The 15622-nt window shown below is 47.0% G+C and overlaps 1 protein-coding gene across 9 annotated transcripts in view; it reads left to right on the top strand.

Annotated features, from left to right (window-relative positions):
* rara (retinoic acid receptor alpha) overlaps positions 1–15622 on the top strand; it is a 541920-nt gene that overhangs the window by 509217 nt on the left and 17081 nt on the right. For all 9 annotated transcript variants that reach the window (XM_033035045.1, XM_033035043.1, XM_033035044.1 and 6 more), the window contains one exon: positions 11548–11708. In XM_033035045.1, the coding sequence (XP_032890936.1) occupies positions 11548–11708 (161 nt within the window). The remainder of the gene's footprint in view (positions 1–11547; positions 11709–15622) is intronic.

Below are 15622 nucleotides of genomic sequence, written 5' to 3'. Positions count from 1 at the left end.
GAAGGAATGGATTGGCAACGTTTCGGGTCTGAGTTTGAAGAAGGGTCCAGACCCGATACATCACAGATCCATTCCCTCCACAGATGCTGCTTGGCTTACTGAGTTACTCCAGCACCTTATCTTTTGCTCAAGATCCCAGCGTCTGCAGCTCCTTGTGTTTCTGATGCAGGGTATGGGGTACTGGACCAGCTCTCTTTTCTTTCAAAGCAAAACCATCATCTGATGGATAGAGGGAAACACAAAGTGCTGGAGTAACTCAGCAGGTCCAGCAGCATCTGTAGGGGGAAATGGACAGACAATGTTTTGGTTCGGGGCCTTTCTTTTAGCTGATGCATAAGATGATTCCGTTTCTAGCAGTAGTATTGTGCGGCTGTTATATTGAGATGACCAAAGCAATGTATCAACCTGTTCTTGGGAAGCAACATATTGATCATTGGGAAATCTCAGCCACATTAAATGGAATGTGGTTAAATAATCGTTTAACTTGATATGATGCTGAGGTTGATAAAGAAGTGGTGCGATCACAGAGAAGGCAAGTATCTGCTTGGATAGACTGTACAATTGTCTTCAAGTTTAATACAATATTAAGGGCCCGACTGACCTGAAAGTGAAAAGACTGTTGCTCTCATCGATCTCTAATGTGGGCTGCAAACTGCTGGCAGATTTTGCCGGGGTGGCACAGTGGCGCAGCGCTGGAGTTGCTGACTTACAGCGCCAGAGATCCGGGTACAATCTTGACTACGGATGCTGTCTGTCCGGAGTTTGTATGTTCTCCTCGTGACTGCGTGAGTTTTCCTCGTGTGCTCCGGTTTCCTCCCACATTCCAAAGACATACAGGTTTGTCAGTTAATTGGCTTCGGTAAGTTGGATAATTGTCCCTAGTGTGTGTAGGATAGTGCTCGTGCACGGAGCGATCGCTGGTCGGCGCGGACTCAGTGGGCCGAAAGGCCTGTTTCCACACTGTATGTCTAACATCTAAACGTCTCTGCAGCATGCAAGCGGCCGAACCTAGCCAAGTGTTTTCAAGCAATGTCAGTATCAACATCGAGGCTGGCGATAAAATAAAAATAGCAAAATACTGCGAATGGCTGGAAAGCTGAAATAAAAGCACCAGATATTCAAGATACTCAGTAGACCAGGGACCATCTGTGAGGAGAGAAAAGAGTTAACTTTTCAGATCAACAAATTAACATCCAAACTGGAAAATATTGGAGATAAAGCAAGTTTTAAGATACAGCGAAATTGAGGAAGGGAGGGCAGGGTGCAAGATAAAAGTGACGAGCAAAAGAGAAGACTGTCCGGGGCAAAAATGAGTGGTAATGAGACTGGAATCGAATGATGGACCGGGAAGAGATGGAAGTGGAGATGGTAAATTCATTTTATGAAAATAGAACATATTGAAGTCATCTGGCAAAAAAATGCATTAGGTCCTCCTGAACTCCCAGCTTCTTGCTTCCCAATGGTTCGAGGGAGTTTTTGCTCATCTAGTCTGGGATGTCCAATAACCCATCTGGTAACTTGGACACGATAGAGGTTTCAAAGGGGATGGATGCATGGCAGACCTCTGTGGTTTCAGCTGATGTTTGGAAACTGTCGCTGTATTTCAGATGATGTTGCTCAGGACAATGGATAAGTTATCGGAATGCTATATTATTTTGCTACCTCTGGATGGACAAGGGGAATAGATAGGGTAGGTGCACAAAGTCTTTTACCCCGAGTAGGGGAGTCAAGAACCAGAGGACATAGGTTTAAGGTGAGAGGGGGAACGTCTAATAGGAACAGGGGTAATCAGAGGGTGGTGGGCGTATGGAACAAGCTGTCAGAGGAGGTAGTTGAGGCAGGTCCTATTACAACATTTAAAAGACATTTGGAAAGGTACATGGGCAGTATAGGTTTAGAGAGGGAGATGGGCTAAATGCAGCCGGGTGGAGCTAGCATGGATGGGGCTTCTTGGTCAGGCATGGGCAGGTTGGGCTGAGGGGCCTGTCTCCATGCTGTATGACTCTATGACTAAGAGTGGAAGTAGCTGGGTGCATTCTCACCCAGCTGGACAGAGGTGGATAAGCTTTAGAAGTCACGGTGGCGCAGCGGTAGAGTTGCTGGCTTACAGCGAATGCAGAGCCGGAGACCCGGGTTCGATCCCGACTACGGGTGCAGTTTGTACGGAGTTTGTACGTTCTCCCTGTGACCTACGTGGGTTTTCTCCGAGATCTTCGGTTTCCTCCCACATTCTAAATTGGCTTGGTAAATGTAAAAATTGTCCCTAGTGGGTGTAGGATGGTGTAAATGTGCGGGGTGATCGCTGGTCGGCGCGGACCCTGTGGGCCGAAGGGCCTGTTTTCGCGCTGTATCTCTAAACTAAACTAAAAGTGGGTAGTGAAGTTGTGATGCAGACAGTTTAAGATGGAGATACAAGGGATTGCAGATGCAGCAATCTGGAGCAAAAAGCAAACTGCTGGATGAAGTCAGCTATTTAGACAGCATGCTAGAAGACAGACACACACCTGGAGTAACTCAGCGGGCCAGGCAGCATCTCGGGAGAAAAGCAATAGGTGACATTTCGGATCGAGACCCTTCTTCAGACTGAAACGTCAACCTATTCCTTTCCTCCAGAGACGCTGTGTGACCCGCAGAGTTACTCCATTCTTTTGTGTAGGAAAGAACTGCAGATGCTGGTTTAAATCGAAGGTAGACACAAAAAGCTGGAGCTGGGGCAGCGGCCCGGAGCGGAGACTGCGGGACCCGGAGCTGGGGCGGCGGCCTGGAGCTGGGGCGGCTGCCCGGAGCGGAGACTGCGGGACCCGGAGCTGGGGCGGCGGCCCGGAGCGGAGACTGCGGGACCCGGAGCTGGGGCAGCGGCCCGGAGCGGAGACTGCGGGACCCGGAGCTGGGGCGGCGGCCTGGAGCTGGGGCGGCTGCCCGGAGCTGATGCTGTGGCGGGCTGTCTCGGAGCGGAGACGGCGTTCTGGCTTTCGGCGGCGGCGACATCAACACGGAGGTCCGCTGGACTGGAGGGCGGCATCTCCGGCCTGGATCGATCGCCTCAGCGCAGAGGGAGAACAAGGAGGGAAGAGACGGAGACTAAGACTTTGCCTCCATCGCAGTGAGGATGTGCTTGGTGAACTCACTGTGGTGGATGTTTAATTTGTGTTTATTGTATGTTTTGTTTTTATTGGTTCTGTGTATGACTGCAGGCAACATAATTTCATTCAGACCGAAAGGTCTGAATGACAATAAAGGAATCTAATTCTAACTCAGCGGGACAGGCAGCATCTCTGGAGCGAAGGAATGGGTGAAGTTTCGGGTCGAGACCCTTGGTCAGACTTTTGTGTCTATCCTCGGGTTAAATCAGCAACTGCAGTTCCTTCCTACGGCAGTTTTTGTGTTTGGGTCACCTCTTTTATTCTCATTTTTGAAGGCTCAGTGGACTGTGGAAGCCGAAACAGTGGGCACTCAATTCAGTGTGAATAATAAAAATATCAAAGACATATTATGAGCAAAGAAAACTATTTTGAAATTCCGCATAAGCTGATGGTTCATTTATGCGAACATAGAAAATGGTAAAAGTGCGTAAAAACATGAATTGCTTGGCAAATGACAATGGAATTTGGAGCATGAAAACTATAAAATCTGTTGGATATTGGCCCGGCATTAAGATTCGGCACAGCTGGAAAATATGAAGGGAAGTTATGATATTTGGCTACCAGTATACACAATAGTCACCTCCTCATTTCCTTTTTCAATATAATACATTTTTTGTTAGTGGATTTTGTCAACTGAAATGATTTTACTGTACCCCAGTGAGATTAACTGATGCCTGTAAGCAGCTGCCTGTGAGAGCTGTGCTTCATGAGAATTGGTCCAGCAGCAAGCCTTTAACTACCCTGACGACTTGGATAGGAAAGGAGATGCATAACAGTACAGCACCAGACCAGGGCCAAGGTAGAAAGACTGCAGGTTGTGTTCCTGCTCCTGATCTAGTATTTGTTATTGAAAGGTACAGCGAAGAAAAAGACCCTTCGGCCTAGTGAGTCCATCGACCACCGATCTTCCATTCACACTAGTCGACCCTTGACATTCCCTCTCTCGCCGTGCCTCCCCCACTCTCATCATCCTACTAGTTTCACTGTCGTCCTGCTTAGTTTCGCTGTTTATATCCACTCATTGTCACCTTCTCCACAGCCAACAATGGACCATTGTGGGCTCCACTTATCCTTGATCATCTCTGCAGGCTTTGATTTGTTTTTTCATACCTTTCATGCATTTGGTCTTTGTACCTTTTCATATCTCTCATTTCCCTCTCCCCTGACTCTCAGTCTGAACAACGGTCTCGACCTGAAACGTCACTTCTCTCCAAAGATGCTGCCTGTCCCGCTGAATTACTCCAGCATTTTATGTGTATCTTCAGTGCAAACCAGCATCTGCAGTTCCTTCCTACACACTAGTTTTATGTTATCCCCACTTCCACATCCCCTCTGTACACACCAGGGGCAATTTACTGAGGACAATAAACCTCAGAGTGTGGGAGGAAACCAGAGGGAACCGGAGATAACCCATGCGGCCACAGGGAGAACGTGCAAACTCCACACAGACAGCACTCAAAGTCAGAATTGAACTCGGGTGTCTGGGGCTGTGAGGCAGCAGCTCTGCGAGCTATTGGTATTGTGTGAGTGTGCTTCAGTATGAAGGCAAAGTTGAACTTGACAATAATTTCCTGCGTGTTCGGTACCCTGTTGGAAATTATTTTGGCAATGACATTAAAGGCAAGCTCAATATTACTCCCAACACTATCTCAGTGAGTGGGATCAATGGAAATCGTTGCCACAGACGGCTGTGGAGTCCAAGTCGGCAGATATTTTTAAGGCAGAAATTGCCTTAATGAGTACGGGTGTCGGGGATTATAGGGCGAAGGCAGGAGAATGGGGTTGAGAGGGAAAGATAGATCAGGCCTGATTGGATGGCGGAGTAGACCCGATGGGCCAAATGGCCTAATTTTGCTCCTGTAACTTATGAACTTTGAACACTGAAAGCTGACGCCAAATGTACCCTACACCTAAGGTTTGTTGAACAGGTTAAGCAGCGGACTTGTAATAAGTTAAGTGAGGTGGTTTAGTAACAAATTCCACAACCTTTAAATACTTAAACTTTATCTATATGAATAAATTATGGTTTGAGAGACGCCGTACTCCAATAACCCGTCAATACCATGTATCATGTTAGAGCTGTGGCATGATTTTTATTATTGCTCAGTATTCGCAATTAATGACATAAATAATTCTAATTTTACATCTAATTACTGATTGTTAGTGCTCACTCCATTAAACATAGTGACCCTTTTTAGCCTGCACAGAATTACAATCGGGGTGTTGCTGTATCTCAGCACTTGGGAGGTAATTGTCTGTGAAAATGTTTTATTTCCCTGTTAACACTTGCTTCTATGTACAGTGCCCTCCATAATGTTTGGGGCAAAGACACATCATTTAATTATTTCCCTCTGTACACCACAATTCGAGATTTGTAATTTGGCTTACCAAAATCAACTGTTTGAAACATCATTGAGAAGAAAGAGAGGACTGGCGAGCTTACTAATCGCAAAGGGACTGGCAGGCCAAGGAAGACCCCCACAGCTGATGATGGAAGAATTCTCTCTATAATAAAGAAAAATCCCCAAACACCTGTCCGACAGATCAGAAACACTCTTCAGGAGTCGGGTGTGGATTTGTCAATGACCACTGTCTGCAGAAGACTTCATGAACAGAAATACGGAGGCCACACTGCAAGATGCAAACCACTGGTTAGCCGCAAAAATAGGATGGCCCGGTTACATTTTGCCATGAAGTACTTAAAAGAGCAACCACAGTTCTGGAAAAAGGTCTTGTGGACAGATGAGACGAAGATTAACTTATCAAATTGATAGCAAGAACAAAGTATGGAGGAGAGAAGGAACTGCCCAAGATCCAAAACATACCACAATATCTGCCCTGTGTGTGTGTGTGTATCTCTCTCTCTCCCCCCTCCCCCTCTCCCTCTCTCATCTTCTCTCATCCCTTCTCTTTGGGACGACAGATAGCGCAATGGGCTAAGTGTTCGGCTGGCAACCGGAAGGTAGCCGGTTCGAATCCCGCTTGGAGTGCATACTGTCGTTGTGTCCTTGGGCAAGACACTTCACCCACCTTTGCCTGTGTGTGAATGTGTGTGAATGTGTGTGAGTGATTGGTGGTGGTCGGAGGGGCCGTAGGCGCAGATTGGCAGCCACGCTTCCGTCAGTCTGCCCCAGGGCAGCTGTGGCTACAGAAGTAGCTTACCACCACCGAGTGTGACTGAGGAGTGAATGAATAATGCGATGTAAAGCGCCTTGAGTATTAGAAAGGCGCTATATAAATCCCATCCATTATTATTATTATTATTCTCTCCTCCTCTCTCCCCCTCTCTCTCTCTCGTTCTCTTTCTCTCTCATATCATCCACATCTCGTAGATATCCCACACATTTTTCCTCAACTCCTGTGAATATGGGTCAGTCTTAATTGACCTTTGACCAAAGAGCAACAAGCTGCTTTCACACTGGAGTGCTTTTGGAGCAGTGCGGATGAAAGCTGGTCTATATCTTTCTGTGCAAGAATTGGCCTGGAGCCTTGTGCAGAATCAAACACATTGGCACTTAGTTCTATATTTATGTGGTCGTGAAGTGAATAAATACATCACCGTACGCAACACCTATGATCTAAGTTGACGATTATTAAACTAACTAGTTGTATATAATTCCATAAGCGCCTAAACTTGCAACATGACTCTTGCAGTTTTGACGAACAAGCACTTTCATTTGAATAATACGGTGTAGGTGCCAGTTAATACCTTCACTATAACATTGGAGTAAACAATCCATTGTCGACTCTAGTCATATTGCTTCTAATCTATGCGTTCCCGCTGTGTTTGTATTTGGTACCAAGTAGTCTATCCTGACATGGTGACACTATCGGACCAGAATATAATGTTTGCTGGATTGGACAAGTACAACTACACTATTTCAATGAAGCAAGAGGACACAAAAAACATCAGAGCTACTTTAGATAGACGCAAAATGCTGGAGATACTCAGCATCTCTGGAAAGAAGGAATGGGCGATGTTTCGGGGAGGGACCCTTCTTCAGACAAAAGGTGGAGGGGGAGGGAACTGTTTTGCACAACTGGTCATAAACCAAACAGGTCCAGGACAAAATGTACTGCTTCTCACAACTGCCAGGATGTCCCTCCTTCAGAAATGTGGACTTGCTTCCATTGTCTTCTTTGGTGAAAAGCACAAGGAACCTGAGCCTTCGATACAACTGAGTCAAATCTTGAAGCTAAATTCCCAAGTCAGGTATTAACTCCCTAACAATAGACATTCCTTCATTCTCCCAGCGAACCGATAGGGTAGCTCTCAACTGATCCAGGTTACGAGAATTTCTTCAACGCAAATCTACAACCTGACCATGCCCTGAACTCAGCCTCTAGCTTTTGGGATGTGAAACAAAAATACTTGCCACAACAAGGAATTGCCGATGTAGGTTTACACATAGAAACAGAGAAAAATAGGTGCAGGAGTAGGCCATTCGGCCCTTCGAGTCAGCACCACCATTCAAAATGATCATGGCTGATCATCCAAAATTAGTACCCAGATCTGGCTTTTCCCCCATATCCCTTGATTCCTTTAGCCCTGGGAGCGATATCTAACTCTCTTGAAAACATCCAGTGAATTGGCCTCCGCTGCCTTCTGTGGCAGAGAATTCCACAGATTCACAACTCTCTGGGTGAAAAAGTTTTTTATACAAAAGGACACAAAGTGCTGGGGCAACTCAGCGGGGCAGACAGCACCTCTGAAGAAGGGTGAAGAAGGGTCCCTACCCCAGTCTGAAGAAGGGTCCCGACTGGAAACGTCACCTACCCACGTTCTCCAGGGATGCTGCCTGGCCCGCTGAGTTAACCAGCACTTTGTGTCCCTTGGCATAGTTTATAGCTGATGTATTGCTGCTTAAAAGCTGGTCTATGTGCTGCACGAGAAGTAATGGCTGCACGACTGATGGAAATGCAGCAGCTTCACAGTGCCCCGACACAAGATGTGCCTCATTGTCGGGGGAATTAGTGGCATGGAGCGCGGCGGGGTTTTTTTTCACATTATGTTGGGCACAGCCTGCATCGTAGCTCAACGGGATAATTTTTATGCAAAAAGGATGGTGCCACTTTATGGCTTTCTTTTCCAGTGTGAAATGAGTCCTCCCGATAGTAAAGGGATATTGCTTTTTGATCGATGTCCTCTGCCATTTAATTCCTCCAAGTTGCCAAATTAGTGAAATAGCAATAACCTGGTGTCTGGCATGTACTTCGTTACAGGCCGACCTTTTATCCAGGCTTAACAACCTCCGGTGTCTTCCTCAAGACAGCAGAGACGTTTGGCTAGCCGGCTTCAGCTCCCCACAAGCCTGTAACAATTTAAACCAACTGACACTCAGCCTCTGCGGAATATTAAAAAAAAATGAAATGGCAAAAAGGTTATTTGCTTAAGAGGAATTACTGTATTAGTACAAGATGATAGATCTCTCTGTAGAGTTTTACCCTTAAAGATATAAGATCGGGCTCTGCTCATTATCGGTCAATTTAATTTGATCTTTGCGATGATTGACGACATGGTACAGCTGCAATTTTCTCTTCCTAAATTTTCCGTTCTATTTTTTTTTTTTCCCCCTTTCCCTACCCTGTTATTGAATTCACACAGCAGACATGAGTGATTATACGCACAGTCTAATAGATTAGTAATGAGCTCATTCCTTTGTGAATCACGCTGCACAGCTTTGGGTACTGGCTGTCGTTTTTCAGTTACAATAATAATTAGATGTCGGAGACATTACAGCAGGTTTGCCTCCCCGTTCCATTGTGTTTTCCCATTCCCGGACCTCCCATTGACCGCCCTTCGAGATTAATTGTCCTTTCACTTGAGCCCCATTTTCTCAGCGGCTTCCTGGTGATGCTCCTGCCACCAAAGGCATATTTAGCCGTGGGGGAATCGAGCTCCCTGCCTGCCTTTGGCAGCCGGAACTCAACGTTTTGTGGGTCCCAGGTCAGTGTAAGTCAGGGGTCTATGCACAGCTGAAGTCTACAATAAGCCTGTGATGGCAAGCGTCCAAAAAAAGGGGTACTCCCAGTTCTTTGGCAGCGGCGCTGTTTTACAACTAAGTCAGTTGGGTTTTATTAATTAGAATTCCCTCTGGTAAGTTTGGAATTAAATTCTATGTGCTTGTCCATTTTCCTGTGCCTTTCTCCAAGGCTCTCAATGAATGCTGTCTTGTGCCCTTCAAACTAATGTGCTTCACTTTGACGTGTTCAAACCACGTTTTGTATTCAGCATTCAGCGTGGCTTCCAGCTTGATTAAATATTTTAAATCGTAATATTTCTTCACTCTCTCCTGCACCTTTTCCTGGAGTCCCATCATACACTTGCACAGTGGTGCAGCGGTAGAGTTGCTGCCTCACAACACCAGAGACCCAGGTTCGATTCTGACCACGGGTGCTGCCTGTACAGAGCTTGTACATTCTCCCGGTGACCGCTTTGGTTTTTGTCGGGTGCTCCGGTTTCCTCCCACATTCCAAAGACGTGCAGGTTTGTAGGTTAATTGGCTTCTGTAAATTGCCCCTGGTGTGTGGGGCATAGAACAAGTGTACCGGTGATCGATGGTCGGCGTGGACTTGGAGGCCGAAGGGCCTGCTTCCACGCTGTATCTCTAAGCTATAAGTTTTCCGTTTGCAAGAGGCGGGTGAGTGACCTAATTCTAGGCTCACATCACGGCTCTCATTAGCCTTGGATGTTACAACGCCTAGGATATGTTCAGATCTGAATTAATGGCGAGTCTCACAAAACTGGAACCAGCATTTTAACGCATCAAAGATAGGCACAAAATGCTGAGTAACTCAGCGGGTCAGGCAGCATCTCTGGAGAAAAAGAATAGGTGGCATCCTTTCTCCAGAGATGCTGCCTGACCCGCTGAGATACTCCAGCATTTTGTAATAATAATAATAATAAATTTTATTTATGGGCGCCTTTCAAGAGTCTCGACACCTTACAAAAATTTAGCAGGTAGAGGAAAAACATGCAAGGGGAATGAAATAAATAGTAGAGACATGACTAGTACACAAAGTAAAGACAGAATTCAAAACAAAACACAATATGAGGCAATTAATGCACATATGAAAAGGGAGGGGGACGTGGGGCTAAGGATAGGCAGAGGTGAAGAGATGGGTCTTGAGGCGGGACTGGAAGATGGTGAGGGACACGGAATTGCGGATCAGTTGGGGGAGGGAGTTCCAGAGCCTGGGAGCTGCCCTGGAGAAGGCTCTGTCCCCAAAACTGCAGAGGTTGGACTTGTGGATGGAGAGGAGACCGGCTGATGTGGATCTGACGGACCGTGAGGGTTGGTAGGGGGAGAGGAGGTCAATGAGATATGGGGGGACCAGATGGTGGAGGGCATTGTAGGTGAGGATCAGGATTTTGTAGTTGATCCGGTGGGAGATGGGAAGCCAGTGAAGTTGTTTGAGGACTGGAGTGATGTGATGCCAGGATTTGGTGTGGGTGATGAGTCGGGCGGCTGCGTTCTGGACCAGTTGGAGTCGGTTGATGTAGGTGGAGCTGATGCCAAGGAGAAGTGAGTTGCAGTAGTCCAGTCGGGAGGAGATGAAGGCATGGATGAGTCTTTCAGCAGCGGGAGGTGTGAGAGAGGGTCTGAGTTTGGCGATGTTGCGGAGATGGAAGAAGGAGGTTTTAATGAAATGGCGGATGTGAGGCTCAAGGGAGAGGGTGGAATCAAAGAGCACGCCAAGGTTGCGGGCCTGGGGAGATGGGGAGACAGTGGTGCCGTCGATGGTGAGAGTGGGGTTATTGATTTTGCTGAGTGTGGCTTTAGAGCCTATGAGGAGGGATTCTGTCTTATCGCTGTTGAGTTTGAGGAAATTATGTTGCATCCAGGTTTTTATAGCTGACAAACAGGAGTTGATATGGGAGAGGGGGGGGGTTGTGGGGGGATTTGGTGCCGAGGTAGATCGTGTCTATATTCGGTATAAACCAGCATCTGCAGTTCCTTCCTACACATTTTAACTCATGAGAGGTGAACAAAATAACGAGAGGAATAGATCGAGTGGGGGAATCGAGAACCAGAGGACATAGGTTTAAGATGAGGGGGAAAGATTGAATAGGAACCCGAGGAGTAACTTTTTCACACAAAAGGTGGTAGGTGTATGGAACGAGCTGCCGGAGGAGGTAGTTGAGGCAGGTACTATCGCAATGTTTAAGAAACGTTTAGACAGATACATGGATCGGACAGGTTTAGAGGGATATATGGGCCAAATGCAGGCAGGTGGGACTAGTGTAGATGGGACATGTTGGGCGATGCGGGCACGTTGGGCCGACGGGCCTGTTTCCACGCTGTAAAAATGTATGGCTTTCTCAACTTGAAATGAAAAATCCTGAACAAGGATATCTTGGCTCCTTAACCAACAAGCTATTTGTCTTTCTGTCACTTTTCAGCTGTGCGAAACGACAGGAACAAGAAGAAGAAGGAGACGCCCAAGCAAGAGTGTTCGGAAAGCTACACAATCACACCCGAGACGGAGGATCTAATAGAGAAAGTCCGCAAAGCCCATCAGGAAACCTTCCCCGCGCTGTGTCAGCTTGGCAAATACACTACTGTAAGTATTGGTGTTGACCATACAGCACCAACTCGTTAACCTGAGCATCAACGTTAAACGGATTTTATTTACTTCCGTGACCTAAGGACCGATATTAAGCATGCTATGTCGGGCAGCAGTACTGCTCTCACTGTAAGCATGACTAGCCATAGTTTCAATAGAATGTTAGTTCAATTGATGATGTATACACTAGATTTAGTCGCAAATGTGGTGCAACAATATGCTGCATTATTGTCACTAAAGGGCCTGTCCCATTCGCGCGCCATTTATGCGACCTGCTAGCGTGTGGGTAGCGCGGGACGGGCACATGGAGTGGCGTGGAGGAGTGTGGACTTCGTCCTGAACTAAATCTTTGCGCGCCACCGGCCTGTCGCGTAACTGACGGCCAAAGTGGGACAGGCCCAAGACCCTGGCGCGACGCAACGTCTCACCTCCAACAGCAGCAGAAGCCGGGGCAAACGATCGCCGAACTCGGCCTGGGGCTCATGAACGTTGCCGATCCGGATCCGCCCCCACTCCTACTCCCAGAGCGAGGCCAAGACGATTGGAGATAGACACAAAATGCAGGAGTAACTCAGTGGGACCGGCAGCATCTCTGGAGAGAAGCAATGGGTGACGTTTCGGGTCAAGACCCTTCTTCAGACTGAAGAAGAGTCTCGACACGAAACATCATCCATTGCTTCTCTCCAGAGATGCTGCCGGTCCCGCTGAGTTACTCCTGCATTTTGTGTCCATCTTCAAATGTCGTCACATGCTCCAGGCGGCTGTGCGGGCGCATGAGGACGCGCGCGACCGTCACTACCGGCCTGTTGCGTAAATGACGGCCCAAGTGGGACAGGCCCTTTAAAGAGGCACAACTTCTGCTTTCAAGATAAATGGCAGTCTCCTGCATAATGGCAGTATGGGGTACAAAAATCTGCCCTTACAGAATTCACAAGCAACTACCAAAAAGTCAGATACAGAATTTTAAAAAATCCTCGTGGAATTTATGTGAAAATAAGCAAATAAATATGGGGTCTTTTTTCTTCAACTTGCGTTTCTTGCTGCTTGTTGCTTCGCATTTAGGAATTATTTTCTATGAATGCAACTCTTCTCCACCCTCCATCCCCGAATGGTAACGTGTGGCGAGGGTGCCTGTGTTGGTATAATGGTGTGTGTGCGCAAAGCAAGTGCATTAGTTAAATAATTTCACAATGTTATGACCAATGAGACCGTGATCTGAAGCAGACGGTCCCAGTGGGTTTTCAGCCGAGCGTACCGCCACCCAGTGTCATATTCACATGAGAACAGTGGATGCTCTGTGCACGGCACAGACGATGGTTTGGCATGAAGAGACACAGCGTTATGTTCGTTGCCTGGAAGAGGGGAGGGGGACTCGGCAGGTGAAGGTGAAGGTGAGTAAGAAGTGCGGCCATCTCCAGCTGTTCCACCTGATAGAGTTCCATTCACAGCAGATGCAGAGGCAGTATTGAACTGAAAAAAACAACTCTGTCGTTGTTGGATGCCCCCCCTTTGTGTGGCCAGGTGCAGAAGAGGTTAATGAAAAGAACAGCACAAAAAAAAATGTTCTGCCGAATTAATAAGAACTCAGCCCATCCACGCTACATTAGACATCAGAATCTAATGAATTAGTTCTAGAATGGGGGATTAAGTAACTACCGTGAGTGTTTTCTGTTTGATTTGGACGATGTATGGACGGCGTTGAGATAGAGTTGCTGCTTTACAGCACCAGAGAGCCAGGTTCGATCCTGACTACGGGTGCTGTCTGTACGGAGATTGTACATTCTCCCCGTGACCTGCGTGAGTTTTTTACGAGATCTCCGCTTTCCTCCCGCACTCCAAAGCCGTGCAGGTTTGTAGGTTAATTGGCTTGGGTATAATTGTAAATTGTCCCTCGTGTGTGTAGGATAGTGTTAGTGTGCGGCGAGCACTGGTCGGCGTGGACTCGGAGGGACAAAGGGCTTGTTTCCACGCTGTATGTCTAAACGAAACTGAACGGCCTGTCCCATTTGCGTGTCATTTACGCGACATCATTTACGCGTCACGACGCGCACGTGGCGAGGCGTGGTGGCGTAGGCAATGACGCACCCCAGGATTTTGGGATTCACCTGCGTGATGCGTAAATGGGACAGGCACTTAAGACAGCAGGTATAGATGAGAAAGTCACCTGTGCAAACACAAATTGCAGGCTGTGATCAATCTGCCAACCATGGGCTTGTAATGCAACTATTGCAATAGACAGACAAAGGTGTGGTCATACAAAGAACAAGTAGGCAGTTTAACAGAAGAAGCTCATGTGAGGACTTTGTTTTAGATATCAATTTATTCGGCACATTTTACAGTTAAATCTGCCAGGAACTGAGTCCTTTGAGCGATCTTTGTGAAGTACAAGTTCAACTTCAAGTGAGTTTATTGTCATGTGTCCCTGATAGGACAATGAAATTCTTGCTTTGCATCACACACACTGAACATAGTAGGCATTACTACAAAACAGATCAGTGTGTCCATATACCATAAAATAAATATATACACACATGAATAAATAAACTGATAAAGTGCAAATAACAGATAATGGGTTATTAATAATCAGAGTTTTGTCCGAGCCAGGTTTAATAGCCTGATGGCTGTGGGGAAGTAGCTATTCCTGAACCTGGTTGTTGCAGTCTTCAGGCTCCTGTACCTTCTACCTGAAGGTAGCAGGGAGATGAGTGTGTGGCCAGGATGGTGTGGGTCTTTGATGATACTGCCAGCCTTTTTGAGGCAGCGACTGCGATAAATCCCCTCGATGGAAGGAAGGTCGGAGTCGATGATGGACTGGGCAGTGTTTACTACGTTTTGTAGTCTTTTCCTCTCCAGGGCGCTCAAGTTGACGAACCAAGCCACGATGCAACCGGTCAGCATGCTCTCTACTGTGCACCTGTAGAAGTTAGACAGAGTCCTCCTTGACAAACTGACTCTCCGTAATCTTCTCAGGAAGTAGAGGCGCTGATGAGCTTTCTTGATAATTGCATTAGTGTTCTCGGACCAGGAAAGATCTTCAGAGATGTGCACTCCCAGGAATTTGAAGCTCTTGACCCTTTCAACCATTTGATATAAACGGGGCTGTGGGTCCCCATCTTACTCCTTCCAAAGTCCACAATCAGTTCCTTGGTTTTGCTGGTGTTGAGGGCCAGGTTATTGCGCTGGCACCATATGGACAGTTGCTCGATCTCTCTTCTATACTCCGACTCATCCCCATCAGCGATACGTCCCACAACAGTGGTGTCGTCAGCGAACTTGATGATGGAGTTCGCATTGTGACCGGCTACGCAGTCATGAGTATAGAGTGAGTACAGCAGGGAGCTGAGCAAGCAGCCTTGAGGTGCTCCTGTGCTGATTGTTATGGAGGCTGACACATTTCCACCAATACGAACAGACTGTGAATGAGGATCCAATTGCAGAGGGATGCGCAGAGAACCAATTCTGCGAGTTTGGTAACGAGTTGATCTTCACTTACAGTCCAGTTCCACAACTTCAAAGATTTCTCCAGCAGTTTACTTTTTGCTCTAGACATACCATTATTGGCCCCATATCTGAGGAAGCATTCGCTGCCGTTGGTGAGGATCCAGAGGAAGTTTACTAGAATGATCCCAGGGATGATTAGGTTAATTTCTGAGGAGCGTTTGATGGCTCTGGGCCTGTACTTGCTGGAGATTAGAAGGATGAAGGGGTACCTCATTGAAACTTAGCAAATCATGAAAGACCTGGAGAGAGCGGATGTGGAGTGGATGTTTCCAGTAGTAGGAGACTGTAGGACCAAAGGGCACAGTTCAGAATAAAAGGACGTGCCTTTAGAATGGAGATGAGGAGGAATTTCTTTAGCCAGAGGGCGGTGAATCTGTGGAATTCATTGCCACAGATGGCTGCGGGGGCCA

Source organism: Amblyraja radiata, chromosome 16, assembly GCF_010909765.2.
Source record: "Amblyraja radiata isolate CabotCenter1 chromosome 16, sAmbRad1.1.pri, whole genome shotgun sequence".
NCBI lineage: Eukaryota > Metazoa > Chordata > Chondrichthyes > Rajiformes > Rajidae > Amblyraja > Amblyraja radiata.
The sequence above is the reverse complement of the archived record's forward strand: the minus strand, read 5'-3'. Positions and strand labels throughout refer to the sequence as shown.